This window comes from Gossypium arboreum, chromosome 13 (assembly GCF_025698485.1).
Source record: "Gossypium arboreum isolate Shixiya-1 chromosome 13, ASM2569848v2, whole genome shotgun sequence".
Classification (NCBI taxonomy): domain Eukaryota; kingdom Viridiplantae; phylum Streptophyta; class Magnoliopsida; order Malvales; family Malvaceae; genus Gossypium; species Gossypium arboreum.
This window is the reverse complement of record NC_069082.1, coordinates 279,073-293,218: the sequence shown is the minus strand read 5'-3', so window position 1 is coordinate 293,218 and position 14,146 is coordinate 279,073. Positions and strand designations below refer to the sequence as shown.

The 14,146-nt window shown below is 32.0% G+C and overlaps 2 protein-coding genes across 4 annotated transcripts; both read left to right on the top strand.

Annotated features, from left to right (window-relative positions):
- Window positions 1-646: 646 nt before the first annotated feature.
- Window positions 647-5,140, top strand: LOC108461280 (protein RBL). Of its 2 annotated transcripts, none has more exons than XM_053023719.1 (5): window positions 647-899; window positions 989-1,072; window positions 1,602-2,686; window positions 2,759-3,026; window positions 4,577-5,140. In XM_053023719.1, exons 1-5 carry the CDS (start codon window positions 881-883, stop codon window positions 4,774-4,776), a joined length of 1,656 nt encoding a protein of 551 aa, XP_052879679.1. In that variant the 5' UTR covers window positions 647-880; the 3' UTR covers window positions 4,777-5,140. The 2 variants fall into 2 exon arrangements, with proteins under 2 accessions (XP_052879679.1, XP_017616564.1); XM_017761075.2 differs by having other exon boundaries at window positions 989-1,087.
- Window positions 5,141-9,034: 3,894 nt separating this feature from the next.
- LOC108463683 (fasciclin-like arabinogalactan protein 15) lies at window positions 9,035-13,690 on the top strand. 2 transcript variants are annotated; one of them, XR_008277157.1, is made up of 3 exons: window positions 9,035-10,583; window positions 12,525-12,658; window positions 13,246-13,690. XR_008277157.1 is itself a non-coding variant. In XM_053023886.1 (2 exons), the coding sequence occupies exons 1-2, from the start codon at window positions 9,287-9,289 to the stop codon at window positions 12,599-12,601; spliced, it is 1,374 nt and encodes a 457-aa protein (XP_052879846.1). In that variant the 5' UTR covers window positions 9,109-9,286; the 3' UTR covers window positions 12,602-12,664. The 2 variants fall into 2 exon arrangements, 1 of the variants encoding a protein (XP_052879846.1); XM_053023886.1 differs by lacking the exon at window positions 13,246-13,690 and having other exon boundaries at window positions 9,109-10,583; window positions 12,525-12,664.
- Window positions 13,691-14,146: the final 456 nt, after the last annotated feature.

Here is a 14,146-nt window from a genome sequence, read left to right as displayed (position 1 = left end):
TTAGACTTCTAATTTGCCCATTCAAGAGCACTTGAAAGGTCACTGAACCCACACAAGTCATGATGAGGTTAATCCAGTGTTGCTAAACTCATGGCACTCCAGAGCCACCCTTGGGAATTTCTAGCTCAATGTATCAAAGGTGAAACACACATAAAAAAAACCAAGCCCAATTCTTATTTGAAGTTTAAACTCACCAGTTTCTTTTTCCTTTTTTGTCTAAAGCCTAATATTTTATCTAAAATTATTATAAAAAAGTTAAAATGCGCCACAAGTCCTTGTACGCTTTATAAATTTAAAATTTAGTCTCTGTACATTTAATTTTTAAGATTTTAGTCTTTCTACACTACAAATTTCAAAATTTAAGTGTAGTTGTAAATACAATTAAATTTTTTGTTGAATTTATTGATTTGACATTTTAAAATAAAAAATACTCTTTTAATGACCATGTAATTAAAAATGGCATTATAATAAATATGAATTTAACAAAAAATTAACAATATTAGTAATTAGACCTAAATTTTGAAATCTAAAAAATAGAAGAACTAAAAGTAAAAGGACTGAATTTACGAAAAGTAAAGGTCCTTATTCCATATTTTAACCAAAAAAGTATTTTATTGACCTATAATATATGTACTTGGCGCAATAAATGTAAGTTCTTTCAGTGGATTTCCCTCCCTAATTAATCCCTTTTATTTCTTCAAAATTTTGTTTCCTAGTTACCCAATAAGTTCATCGTGGGATTAAGGTTCTGTTCTTCTACTCGAAATCGAAGAAAAGAAACAAAGGGTTTATTCAATTTGTCTTCGTTTTGCTCCTTTTTTCAACTTAGGGTGTCTGTCTCAGTTGCAGCTTCAAGCACGGCAAAACGCAGTAGAAGAAGATGAATGCCCCGATTATTGGTACCACCTCTTCTCTTTTTCCCTCTCTTTAAATGATTTTTTAATTATTTTCTGTTTTTTAACATTGGGTTTTGTCTGGATTCTGGAAGATCCATTGCAAGGGGATTTTCCAGAGGTTATAGAAGAGTATTTGGAGCATGGGCTTATGAAATGCATTGCCTTTAATCGCCGTGGTACCCTTCTCGCCGGTATCTCTCTCTCTCTCTCTCTCTCTCTCTCTCTCTCTCTCTCTCTCTGCTATTTAAAAAAAGAAAAAGAAAAAAATAAAATTGCTGCTATGAATGTTAAGGGTCTTTGATTAAGAGCTATTTTGGGTGAGTTTTTCCTAGCGAATTGAGCTAATATGAGTTGCAATTAAGGTTTTTTTTGGGGTCAAGGCTTAGTTAGTTTCTATTATTTAATAAAATTTGAAGAAGGGAACGAAAACCCATAGGTAATTGTTAATAACGTTACACAGTTTACAAACTAAGGAAATCCCATCAAATGCGGCATCTTTTTCTTCAGTTTCGATTTTGTTTCTGGGTTTTCTTTAATTTATTTATGTTTCCTGATTTCTGTTTAAGTTGATAAGTGTGTTATTTAGTTGGCTGGGGAAAGTATGACGAATTCCTGGTCATGATATTTTAAAGTATTTGTTATTTGCAATTCACTGGGATTATTTACCAACTGATATATCTTTGTGGTTTTTGCATTTTATGCCAGCTGGATGCTCTGATGGCAGTTGTGTAATTTGGGATTTTGAGACCAGGGGCATTGCAAAGGAGCTTAAGGATAGAGACTGTTCCGCTGCTATAACAAGTGTCTGCTGGTCAAAGTATGGTCATAGAATTCTAGTGTCTGCCGCTGACAAGTCATTAACACTTTGGGATGTAGTTAGTGGTCAGAAGGTTACGCATATCGTTCTGCAACAAACGCCTCTACAAGCTCGTTTACATCCTGGTTCTTCAATGCCATCTGTCTGCTTAGCTTGCCCCCTGTCATCTGCTCCAGTGATTGTTGACTTCAGTACTGGAGATACAACTGCACTCCCAGTCACCGTTCCTGATATGGGAAATGTTGTTGCTCCTCCTTCACGCAACAAGTTCCCTGATGGAGCTCCTTACACATTGACGGCCGCATGCTTTAACAAGAATGGAGATCTGGTATATGTGGGGAACTCCAAAGGTGAAATACTTATAATTGATCACAAAAACGTTAAAGTGCTTGCTATGGTTCCAATTTCTAGTGGCGCTGTTGTCAAGAACATTGTTTTCAGCAGAAATGGGCAGCATCTCCTTACTAATTCAAGTGATCGAATTATCAGGATTTATGAAAATATTCTGCCTTTGAAAGATGGGCTTGGAGCTCTTCATGACCTTAACAAGACCATCAAAGAGGAAGATACTCTTGAGAATCTGAAGGCAGTTGGATCCAAATGCTTAGTTCTTTTTCGAGAGTTTCAGGATTCAATCACAAAGACACATTGGAAAGCACCTTGTTTTAGTGGTGACGGTGAGTGGGTAATATCTGCTTCTGCTAGCAAAGGAGAGCATAAGATCTACATATGGGACAGGGCTGGTCATCTTGTAAAGATCCTTGAAGGTCCAAAGGAACAACTGATTGATTTAGCATGGCATCCTGTCCACCCTATTATTGTCTCTGTTTCCTTGACTGGCTTGGTTTATATTTGGGCTAAAGACTACACTGAAAACTGGAGTGCATTTGCTCCTGATTTCAAAGAGCTTGAAGAAAATGAGGAGTATGTAGAACGAGAAGATGAATTTGATCTGGTGCCTGAAACTGAAAAGGTGATGTAAAACAGATTGTGTATGAATATTTTGATTGACTTTTTTGTTTCTAAAATATTCTTCTTGGTGCAGGTGAAAGAATCTGATATAAATGAAGATGATGAAGTTGATATTGTGACAGTGGAGAAGGATCCGTTCAGTGATTCTGATATGTCACAGGATGAGTTATGTTTCTTGCCTGCAACTCCTTGTCCTGATGATCCCCAACAGCAGGACAAGCGTGTGGGAAGTTCATCAAAGTTGATTGATAGCAATCACTCCGGATCCCCTCTCTCAGAAGAGAATGGACAGAATGGGCAAAATGGACAAGCAGTCCACAACGCTTCAAGTCCACTCGAAGGTAAAATTGTTTCCCTCAAATGTATTGTAAGTGTTTCAAAGTTCTTTTAGTCCAGTTTAAGTGGAAGAGTACGCTAGCTGCATAAAACAGTGAAGTTCATTGGTCTCATTTGTAAAATAGGTTTCCAAATAAATAAGTTTACAATCCAAATGAGTTCTAGGCCAATCTTTTGGGTTTCTCTTAAGGTATCAGTGGTGATACCAACTTTATAGAAAATCAAATTCCTAAGTTTGTGTTTTGATAAGTAGTTATTTGTGTGGATTATGCATAACACCATTATCTCCTGTATAATGTAACAAGGTGGTCTAATCAGCCACTTGGCCACTTAAGTTACTGGGATGGAGGGAGGGATCTATTAGAGTTCATTGATTCAAATTTTGTTGTTATTCTCTTATACAAGAAAAAGTTGTTCTGTTTTGTTGTACTTCTATTCTACCATTCTATTTAACTTGTATTCAACTTCTATTCTACCATTAAACTTTGTAAGGATATTGTTAATTCTTTAAACTGAAATAGAAGCAATATCTCTATCTGTAATTGTCATTTTCAGATGTAATATCACTGATACGCATTTCATGTGTAGGTGATAACTAGTTTCGATGAACATAAATGTTAGCAATTTCAAAGGACACTAACAATAATCTGAACTTAGATTTGCTTGGTTGTCTCCCCTTTACAACTAACAATATCACTGATACGCATTTTATGTGTCGGTGATAACTAGTTTCGATAAACGTAAATGTTAACAATTTCAAAGGATACTAACAATAATCTGAACTTAGATTTGCTTGGTTGTCTCCCCTTTACAATCTAGAGATGGTTGTATTACTGAGTGCAACCAATTTAAGGAACCTGGCTTTCAGTGGATTGTTGTGCTGTCATGGTTCTGTCAGAATGTTTGTTCTGGCTAAATTTTCAAGATGCTGCTGTTTAGTGTAGAAATCTCCTAGGTACTATAGCAACTGAGTGAACTAAAAGGGATGTTTATTAAGATAAGAACGAAAAGTGGAATGGTATCTTGAGAAGTTTGTTGCATTTTGAGTCTGTTGCTTTTGAATAGGACATTGTTTTAGCTGAATCTTTCTGCACTAAGCGAAGACAAAGGGGGCTTGGTGAGCATCTATGGCAAAAAGGTCAACTTATGTGATTGCTAATGAATTTGAGATTTGCTGATGGCTAAGATAGTTTTTAATATGCTATATGTCTTAGAATTTTTTTTCTGGATTTCTTAGTTTTAAGTACTATTTTATCTTTCCAAATGATGACATAAATGAGAAGGTTATTGCAGATGATGACATAAATGGAGATCTGTTTCTTTAGGTTTTCTTAAAAGCTGAAAATAATGAAAAGCAAATTCTTTGCTGTTCCAGGGGAAAAATGCTTAACCCAGCGTGTTTGTTTGGAGTTCGAGTTAGATGCCATTTTACTGAAATTTTTTGATCCACATAAATTTAGTTTCTTAGTCAATCTTTTTTAGATTGTTGATGCTCTATGTTTGCTTCCCAAGTTTAATATGACCGCTTATGTGTTTCAAACGTTGATTGTAGCAGAGGACACGGCTGGAGGCAATCAGTTGAAAAGAAAACGGAAGCTTTCAGAGAAGGGGTTGGAGTTACAGGCAGAGAAGGTCAGGAAGCCCATGAAACCCTTGAAATCTACTGGTAGGTCATCGAAAACAAAAAATAAATCCGTTGTTGATCAGGATTCTGGAAATGGCTTATATGCTGACGATGGCTCTGATGATTACTAGTAGGTCATAACTATCATATATTTGCCATTTGAACTGAAGAAAAAAAAAATTGAGAAAGAAAGAGAAAAACCTGTAGCTAAACAGCTTAGAGCTATTTATCAATTTTCTTTTTAAGATATTGGGAAATGAGGTTATTATCCATTAGATGCATTGCTTATATCACCTAGATAGATGACTGAAGTCTGCACTGAGCAGCTGTAACTTAAGTTTTCACCATATATTAGACATGGTCAGGGCAAAGGTCAATTTTAACATTCTAGATAGGTTGTATTCACTTTATCCTAAGATTTCTCTGGCAGATTGATTTTTGAGGTATTTTGGAAAGAATATTTAATCTCAAACAGGGTATTGGTTTCAGAAAGAAGTTGATCATAATGTTGGAAACTCACAACTTTACACGGACACCTAAATTTTACTTAGAAGATGGCTTTGAAAAATGATACATTTGAAAATATCATGCAGATAATTCCTTCTTCCAATTTGCTTCACTATTATGTCACACTATATTCTGTTAATTAAATTTGACATGTATATACTGTTTAGCCGTGAATACTGAATATGAGTATGAATGTGATATGAATATAAGACTGAGAGGAGGCTGCTTCACCATGGGGGAGTCTTTAATTGTTTGAGGCGAAAAATAAGCTGTTAGACTAAATTTGTCATTATGTCATTTACTAACATGATTTTTAATTACATTACATATATCTGATGATAAATAAAAGAGTTAAATTTTACATTAAATTACTTTTTATTTAATTTTTCATTAATCTTAAAATTGTTTCTTTGGAGATTTTGTTTTTCCTTTTTTTGTTGTTTTAAAATTTTAAGCATAATGTCCAACTATTTATGAAAGTGTTTTGGTCCTTGTTCTTTTATCTTGTGAATTTGATTCATCTTCATTCATTGATCTTGGAGTGTAATAATTTATATTTATATGATTATCTTTTGTATTGTTCAATCTTTGTTCTTGACCTAGCAATAAGTTCATTGTTTTATGACTTTGGATATGTCCAACTCATTTGTCTTTATTTTCTACTTGGCTCATTTCATGATGTTACACTTATGTTTTAATTGGTATATATTTAGTCCGATCATTATTGTCATTTGTAGTTTCTGTTAAAATCTGTCAATTTAACATCTTATTTTCTGTCAATAATATGCTACGTTGCATAAGGGTAGTCTAATCAACATGTCAAATTAACAAAATTAAATGAAAAATGCTTATGATTTTAATTATTGGAATAAGATTTTTTTATTTTAAAAAAAAATAAGACTTAACTTTGACCTTTTATGTATAGAGATTAAATATCAAATTTGGTCAAAGTACAAGGACTAATTATATATATTCACGATTTTTATAATGAGATGTTCCCTACAAGCGTTTCCAATCGTTGCATATGGATCCCTTTGAAAGCATCCTCAAAGCATTAGAAAATATAATTTTTTGCCTCACAAACTTGGCAATTAAATTCAATTTGATAATTGTATTTTTTTTCTGTCTATTTTGGTCTTTAAACTTAGCAATTAGACTTATTATGCTCCTTAAACTTAGATTCTATCGAGATTTAATGATGTGACTAGTGTTACTGAAGTAAGACTGGATCGAACGAATCGAGAATTGATTGATATAATAGTTCAAACAAAGGGATTGAATTAATTAACTCAAAAATTGCTTGAAATCGCTGAAGTTTGAAAATCATAAATAAATAAAAAAATTTGACAGTTCAACAGGTTAAATTTCAACAATCAAATTGGTTGAATTAATAACCAGTAGTCAAACATGTTCTAACTAAATTTTATAATTTTATTTCACTTAGTAATGAAAGTAATTTCACTAAATTTTAAAACAAGAGATTATTAAAGAGAATTAATTAACTAACTTGTACTTTTTAGATTTTGATTGGTGTTTTAGACTCTACAAACAATGTCGAGAATTGATAAGTGCCTTATACAGATAAAATAAAATATTAAAAAAAGGACACATGTAAATTTTTTTAAAATTATTTGTGGGATAAAAATATATTGTCGATGTACCAAATATTTACCCGATTATTATAGAGAGAGTTGTAAATGTATTTGTAAAAATTATGATAAATAGATAGAATCCCAAACAAATAAATAAAGAAAAATGAAATGAACATCCTACTTACCTTGAAGTCATCATATACAGTTCCTAACTTTGAACTTAATAAATGCTTTCAACGAAAACTTAGTTTAACCTATAAATAATTTCTAAATGCGATTTTACATTCAGCTAAATCACAAACTTAGATTATATATATATATATATATAATTGTGTGGTTAATGCGTATACATTGATACATATATATATATATATATGATGCATTGTTCAAATGGACGTTCCACTAACAATTTGATAAAATAATTGTCATTTAAAAAAGAAAGTATATATGTAAAAGAAGCTATTAAGAAAATGTAAAAATAAAATAAAAAGAAATTAAGTCCCTATATTTTGTAATTTATAAGAATTTTAATACGTTTTTTAATTTTAAATGTTTTATATAAGTTTTATTAATTTATAATTATTTTTATAATTTATTAGATTTTTATATTTTTATAATTTTAATATTTAATATTTTTATTTTTATAATTTTTTAATAATTTTTATATTTTTATATCATTTTAATATTTTTATGAGAAATATTTGAGATTAAACCAGAAATTATCATATGTCGTTATCTAGGTTAATAATGATAAATTTAATTGATTAATTTTAATTAACGACACAAATTTAATTAAATACAAATTTAAAAGAAAGATTTAATTGATTTTTTAAAATTTTTGTCTAACGTATAAATATAAAGAAGAAGAGATGCTTGAAGTGAGGTCAGTCCACTAAGAAACAAATGAACTCCATGCCAAAAAGAACCTTCTTCCAACCAAACCATACCCCATCCTCAATCAACAAAAAAGTAATTAAATAAACGGGTTAATATATAATTCAGTACTTCTAACTTCGCTTCAAATGTTCAAATCGGTACTCAAATCAAATGGTATTATGTAGGTGAATGAATATTTGGCATGTGTCCTCTGATAAAAAAGCATAAGTACTTAATTGGGACAAAAAGAAAAAGTTCATGTATCAAATTGAAAATAGTCAAGTACCAAATTAAATATTGAAGCTAAACTTAAATACTAAACAATATATTAACTCTAAATTAAAAAAGGCTTAAAAACTCGTTTAACCCCTGAATTTTTCATTTTCTCCCTAGCTGGTACCTAAATTTTCATTCCATGTGGGGTTTTTGTATTTTTTATTTTTATTTTTGTAAAGGTGTTACTAACATTGGAAGAAAGTGACAAATTCAGGGGCTAAATGAGGATTTAAACCATCAATCAATAATCGACAAGACAAGCCGGCAATCTTTGAAAACAAATTTTTTTCTCTCTCCCAAGTCCACGTGTTCCCTTTTCATCTTTAACCGCAACCGACGCTATTTTAACCCTCGATTTCACTTACTTATCTTTGGATTAATTGCACTATCTGCCCTCAAACTATGATTGAAAATTTAAATTACTCCTTGTTCTTTAAAACATTTTAATTAAATCCTTGAAGTACTTATATCAGTCAAGTACTTACATCAATCTATTCATTAGTTTAGATGTTAATCACTGCTTTAATATAATATTAAACGTATTTAAAAGACGTAAATTAAATTTTAAATACATGCAGTTATTACGTGAATAGCTTAGATCTAATGTGTTGGAAAAAAAACTTTTGAATTTCGATAATAATATTTTTTTCATCAAAATTTTTAGATACAATTTGTTCATTTAGTATGCAAAAATGCATTTAAAACGTGTTTTAAATATGTCCAACTCAAATTTGAGATAAAATTTAATACTTAAATAGGGAAGTAGACTAATAGAAGGACTTGATTGATACAATATTGAAAAATGTTGTAAAAATCAAGTCAGTGATCCATTAATTCTCGATTCAATTGGTTCAAAAATAATTTAAGAATAAAAAATATTAGAAAAAATTATAATCGACTGACTCTGTTCACAAAATTTATTCTATTTTCAATTATATACGATACCATTGATTCTCGATTCAACCAATTTTCTTCCAACATTACTGATATTGATACTTTAAAAGACTTAATCAGTTTCACAATTCAAGGACCAAATTAAAATCAAACTATAATATGAGGAGGTGTTATACAATTAACCCCTTTTTTTCTTATCTTCCTCACCATTTATTAATTACCACTTCATCTTCTTGGGTACAAACCAAAAGACCACATAACCGTCAGCAATGTGGCAAATTGATAGTGACAGCGAAACTAAAAGGTGAGAAACTTAGAGAGATAGAAAGAGAAACATGAACAACAAATTAAAGCTAAAGGTAAACGGACAACGAAGCTAAATCTTTGAAGCAAATTAAAACCTTCCCGGCTTCTCTTTCTCCTTGTGTTTCATTGGTTTTATTATAATCCCATTTTCTCACGACGAAAAACTCATCCGAATTGTTAAGCTTGTTCAATGGAGATAATGGGTTTTTCGTTGCTCTTCAAGTTCCTTCTCTTGCTCTCTGGCTTTGGGGTTTCAATGGCGTTACAAGAAACCCCATTGGTGGCTAAAAACTTGGGTCAAATCAGTTCTAACTCGGTGCTTGTGGCCTTGTTAGACTCGCATTATACGGAGCTTGCTGAATTAGTGGAGAAAGCTTTGTTGTTACAAAGCTTAGAAGAGTCTGTGGGAAAGCATAATATTACCATTTTTGCTCCTAAGAATGAAGCTCTTGAAAGGAATCTAGACCCTGAATTCAAGCGGTTTTTGTTGGAACCTGGTAATCTTAAATCCTTACAAACTCTATTGCTTTATCACATTGTGCCGACTAGGATTGAGCCACATTCATGGCCTAATTCAACAACGGGATCGATCATTCACCGTACGTTATCAAATCACAATGTTGAGCTCTCGAGTGAAGATTCAATGGGGGTTAAATTCATTGGTAGCGCTAAGGTTATTAACCCAAATGCTGTGAACCGTCCAGATGGGGTTATCCATGGCATCGAACAGTTACTAATCCCTCAATCAGTACAACAAGATTTCAACAGTCGGAGAAATCTCCGTTCAATCTCCGCCGTGAAACCAGAAGGTGCGCCCGAAGTTGATCCAAGAACCCACCGCTTGAAGAAACCGGCCCCGCCAGTGAAACCCGGTTCACCACCCGTTCTTCCGATTTACGACGCAATGGCTCCAGGTCCATCACTAGCCCCGGCACCAGCTCCAGGACCCGGTGGACCTCACCATCATTTCAACGGAATGAGGCAAGTCAAAGATTTCATTCAAACACTAATTCAATATGGTGGGTACAATGAAATGGCTGATATATTAGTGAATTTAACATCATTAGCCACTGAAATGGGTCGGTTAGTTTCCGAGGGTTACGTTTTAACTGTATTAGCACCCAACGATGAAGCCATGGCTAAGTTAACCACCGATCAATTAAGCGAACCCGGTGCACCGGAACAAATCATTTATTATCACATAATCCCGGAGTACCAAACCGAAGAAAGTATGTACAATACAGTGAGAAGATTCGGGAAAGTATCGTACGATACATTGAGGTTACCACACAAAGTATCAGCTCAAGAAGCTGATGGGTCTGTTAAATTCGGGCACGCCGATGGATCCGCTTATTTGTTCGACCCGGACATTTATACCGACGGAAGGATCTCGGTGCAAGGAATCGACGGTGTACTTTTCCCGCCTGAAGAGAAAACTAAAGAAGAAAAGAAGACTATCAAAGTTGCTACAGCGAAACCCAGAAGAGGTAACTAAAATTATCACCCTATATTATTTTATTTTATTGTTATTTTACAATTCGTGGGTGGCGGCTAGAAAATGGTAGCGTGGTCGCCGGGAATTTTATGGCGGGTTAGGGAGTGTCGGTGGGTCAGAATAGGTCAAAGGGTACATTTGTCTTTTTGTTAGTTTCTAGTATATATTTTTATATAATAATGATATTTTAGGAATATAGGGTTGGTGTGTGATTATTTTTCTTCCATTTTCTTTCTTTTGGCAATTAATCATAAATTTCTTTTATACTTTAAGTTTTATATTCTCATCCACACAAAAAAGATAGCTTATACTTGAAAAATAAATTTAGAAAAATATTTAAAAGCTAAAGTTAAACAATCCTTTGTTCCAAAGGATTAGGATATTCTCTTTTGAATTGGCGGTATATTTACGTGCAATTAGTGTAAAAATAATAATAACGGTAATATTAAATATTGTAGTATGAGATAATAAAAAGTTAAATGCTGATCCAAAGGGCCCTTAGTTTTGTGGCACATAAGAAACTAGATAAATCATCTAAATCATGAATAAATTGTAAATTAGTAGTGGAGTTTGTCTTTTTTTAATTCCATGGTTCTTGACTAATCTCACCTTCTTTAGCTTAATCAACAATTTGCCAATGAGTTTAGTTGCTTAATCATGTCTTACTGAGTTCAGTTGACATGACTTGAAGATAAAAGTAACATTTTAGTCCTTGAATTTTCACAATTCTTCCCACCTTGGTCTTTGAACTTTTTTACCCACATTAGCCCTATTACTCGGCAGCTTTTTCCTTTATGGTACGATGACATCACTTAAAAAACTCATGAATTTTTTGTGATGACATAAAACAATCTCATAGTGCCATATGTTTAAGTTCAGGGATCAAATTAAGAAAAGCTACTGCTAGAGTAATAAGTTGTCAAAATGGGGGACTAAAGGTTGCTTTAATCTCTTTGAAGAATTGTGATCTGGAATTTGAACATATATCACCCGAGTGGTTGTGAGGAATGAGTGTTTTGTAAACCTCCTCTTCAAGTTTATTATTTGAATGACATGACTCACCACCTTTTCCCCTATCTTTTTCATAAACTTTAATGGCTACCTATACAATATTTTTTTCTAGATTCATTGCTTTGGTAACTAATAATATTAGTTTATTGACTTTGTAAATCCTATCCCTATATTATATATCTTTGTTTGACATGGATATTTTTTGATACAGTAAAGAGTGTGGGTAAAAGGTCTCTATTATAGGAAATAATGGGAATATATTGCTTTTTTAAGGGGTTGTTTTGGAATTAAGTAGCTTATAAAACTTTGTCAAGTAACAAAAGACCATGAAAGTTCAACCATAACAAGACAAATTTTCCCATTTTTTTAAGACTTTAGAAGAATCTTCATACCCCATTCTCTCCTAAATAAACTCATTTCTTTATTCACATGTTTGTTCTTTTATTTCTTCTTATTACAACAACTTTGTTTCAAAGGGACCACATTGATATGTTTTGGAGTTTCCTTGTCTAAATTGCACTTAGTCGAGACCCTAGCAGGGAGGAAGGCAAAGGGGGCAAGCAGTGGCCTAGGCCCCCAAAAAAGGGTAGATTTGCCATGTTAGTATAATGGTAAAATTGCACTTTAACTTCAATAATTTATAATTCATTTCTACGCCCCCTCCCCCACAAGACCCAACGTGGTAGTTAAGTTTGAGAATGTCAAAGGTTAATATGATATTAGTGATTTGTGAATGCTTAATTAATATAATTTGCTTATATTTTCTGTCCAATCAATCATTAATTTATTTAAGATGGGGTGTTATTTTCATGAAGTTAATATGTAGGTATCAGTTGATCTTCTGTACTTTCAATTAGAAAAAACAAAACGTGATTGTGTAATGACTAATATTTTTTTTTATTCCCTAAATGTTTTTCGACAGGCAAGTTGCTTGAAGTTGCATGCAGAATGCTTGTGGCAATTGGTCAAGATTCTCATTTTAGCACATGCCAAATATAAAAATCACAACCATCATTTCCCCATATCATAAACAAAAAACTTAAAAAGAATTGGAAGGTATAATTCTCCTTTTTATTTATCTTTTGGCTAAAATATATACTACAAGTCCCTCTACTCTTTGTAGATTTGAAATTTAGTCCTTTTACTTTTTCAGATTTTAAAATTCTGCCCATTGTTTAACCTCATTAACCTTCTTCTGTTAATTTTACTGGTTTAACAGTTTGAAATAAACAAATACGTAGCGATGATGATTTAATGAACCTGAATTTAGTAAAAGAATTTTAACAATGTTACAATAAGAAGAGGCCTTAGATTTTTACTACATTGTGTTTTATATATATATATATATATATATATATATAGTTTCCTTCAATAGTGAGAAACACTTGCAGCTAAATCCAGGTAAGAACAACCAAGCTGCTAAAGTATGTCATATTATTTAATATACAATTAATGTGTCTACCTACCCTATCATTTTAAATGTCAACAACAGGGTTGGTGGATGTTTCTTGCCTGTTCTTTTTTATATGGCCTCAACAAATTCAATGCAGAAGTTCATATATATATTGCTTGCTGTCCAAGTAAAAAAAAAAAAATATCAGTGTTTTCTTTAAACTAATTACGGGGTTGCTGATAAAATGCAGGTGAAGCAGCATAGTTTAAAACTCTTTGAATATGGTGTGATGCATTGCTCTCTACAATAGGATTTAGGTTTTTCTTTTTTAAAGTTGGGATCAAGCAGCTAAACATGGGAAGATATGGAAAATGGTTACCAAAAAATATATAATATTTTCCATTCCCACATGCTGAAATTCAATGATTCACCCTGGTTAGTTGCTGATACCCTCTAAATGTACAAGTTTTTTTTTTTTCAATTGTGTGTAATGTGGCGGCACGGTGGTGGTGGCGGTGGTGGGGAGGAGATATGAAGGGGTGAGAGGGGTTTGGTTTTGTGTGAAGTAGATATGGAAGATAAAGAGTCCACCATGTGGGCAAATCCAGCTTAATAATAAAAGAAAGCAAAAAGAAAAAAGCATCACATCAATATTATATTTGGAAATAATATATTCTTTTTTAAGAAAAATAAAATTGTAATTATTATTGTTCTTATATGAATTTCCTGCAATTCATTATAGGAAGATAAAACACTTCAGACATTTAAATTTATGTCTTTTACATAAATAATAATGTCTATGTCAATCGAATTAGATTAAATCGACTAAAATTTTTAATATTATAGCATATATGTATTAAAAATTATATAATATATATAGGATAGTGTTATCATTTGCTACTATACGTTACATTTGTTTTAAGTTGTATCTTTTACGATATAATATTATACATATTAGGATTGAAAAATGGGTTGGATAAAAAATTAGGTCAATTTAAAAGAACAACCAAGCTCAACTTGATCTATCTTTATGTTTGTAATATTTTATATTATATAATTTATAATACATAAGAATTAAATCAATCATAATATATAATACTACTATAATGTAAATATTAAAAATAAATAAATGAATGATATACATATATCAA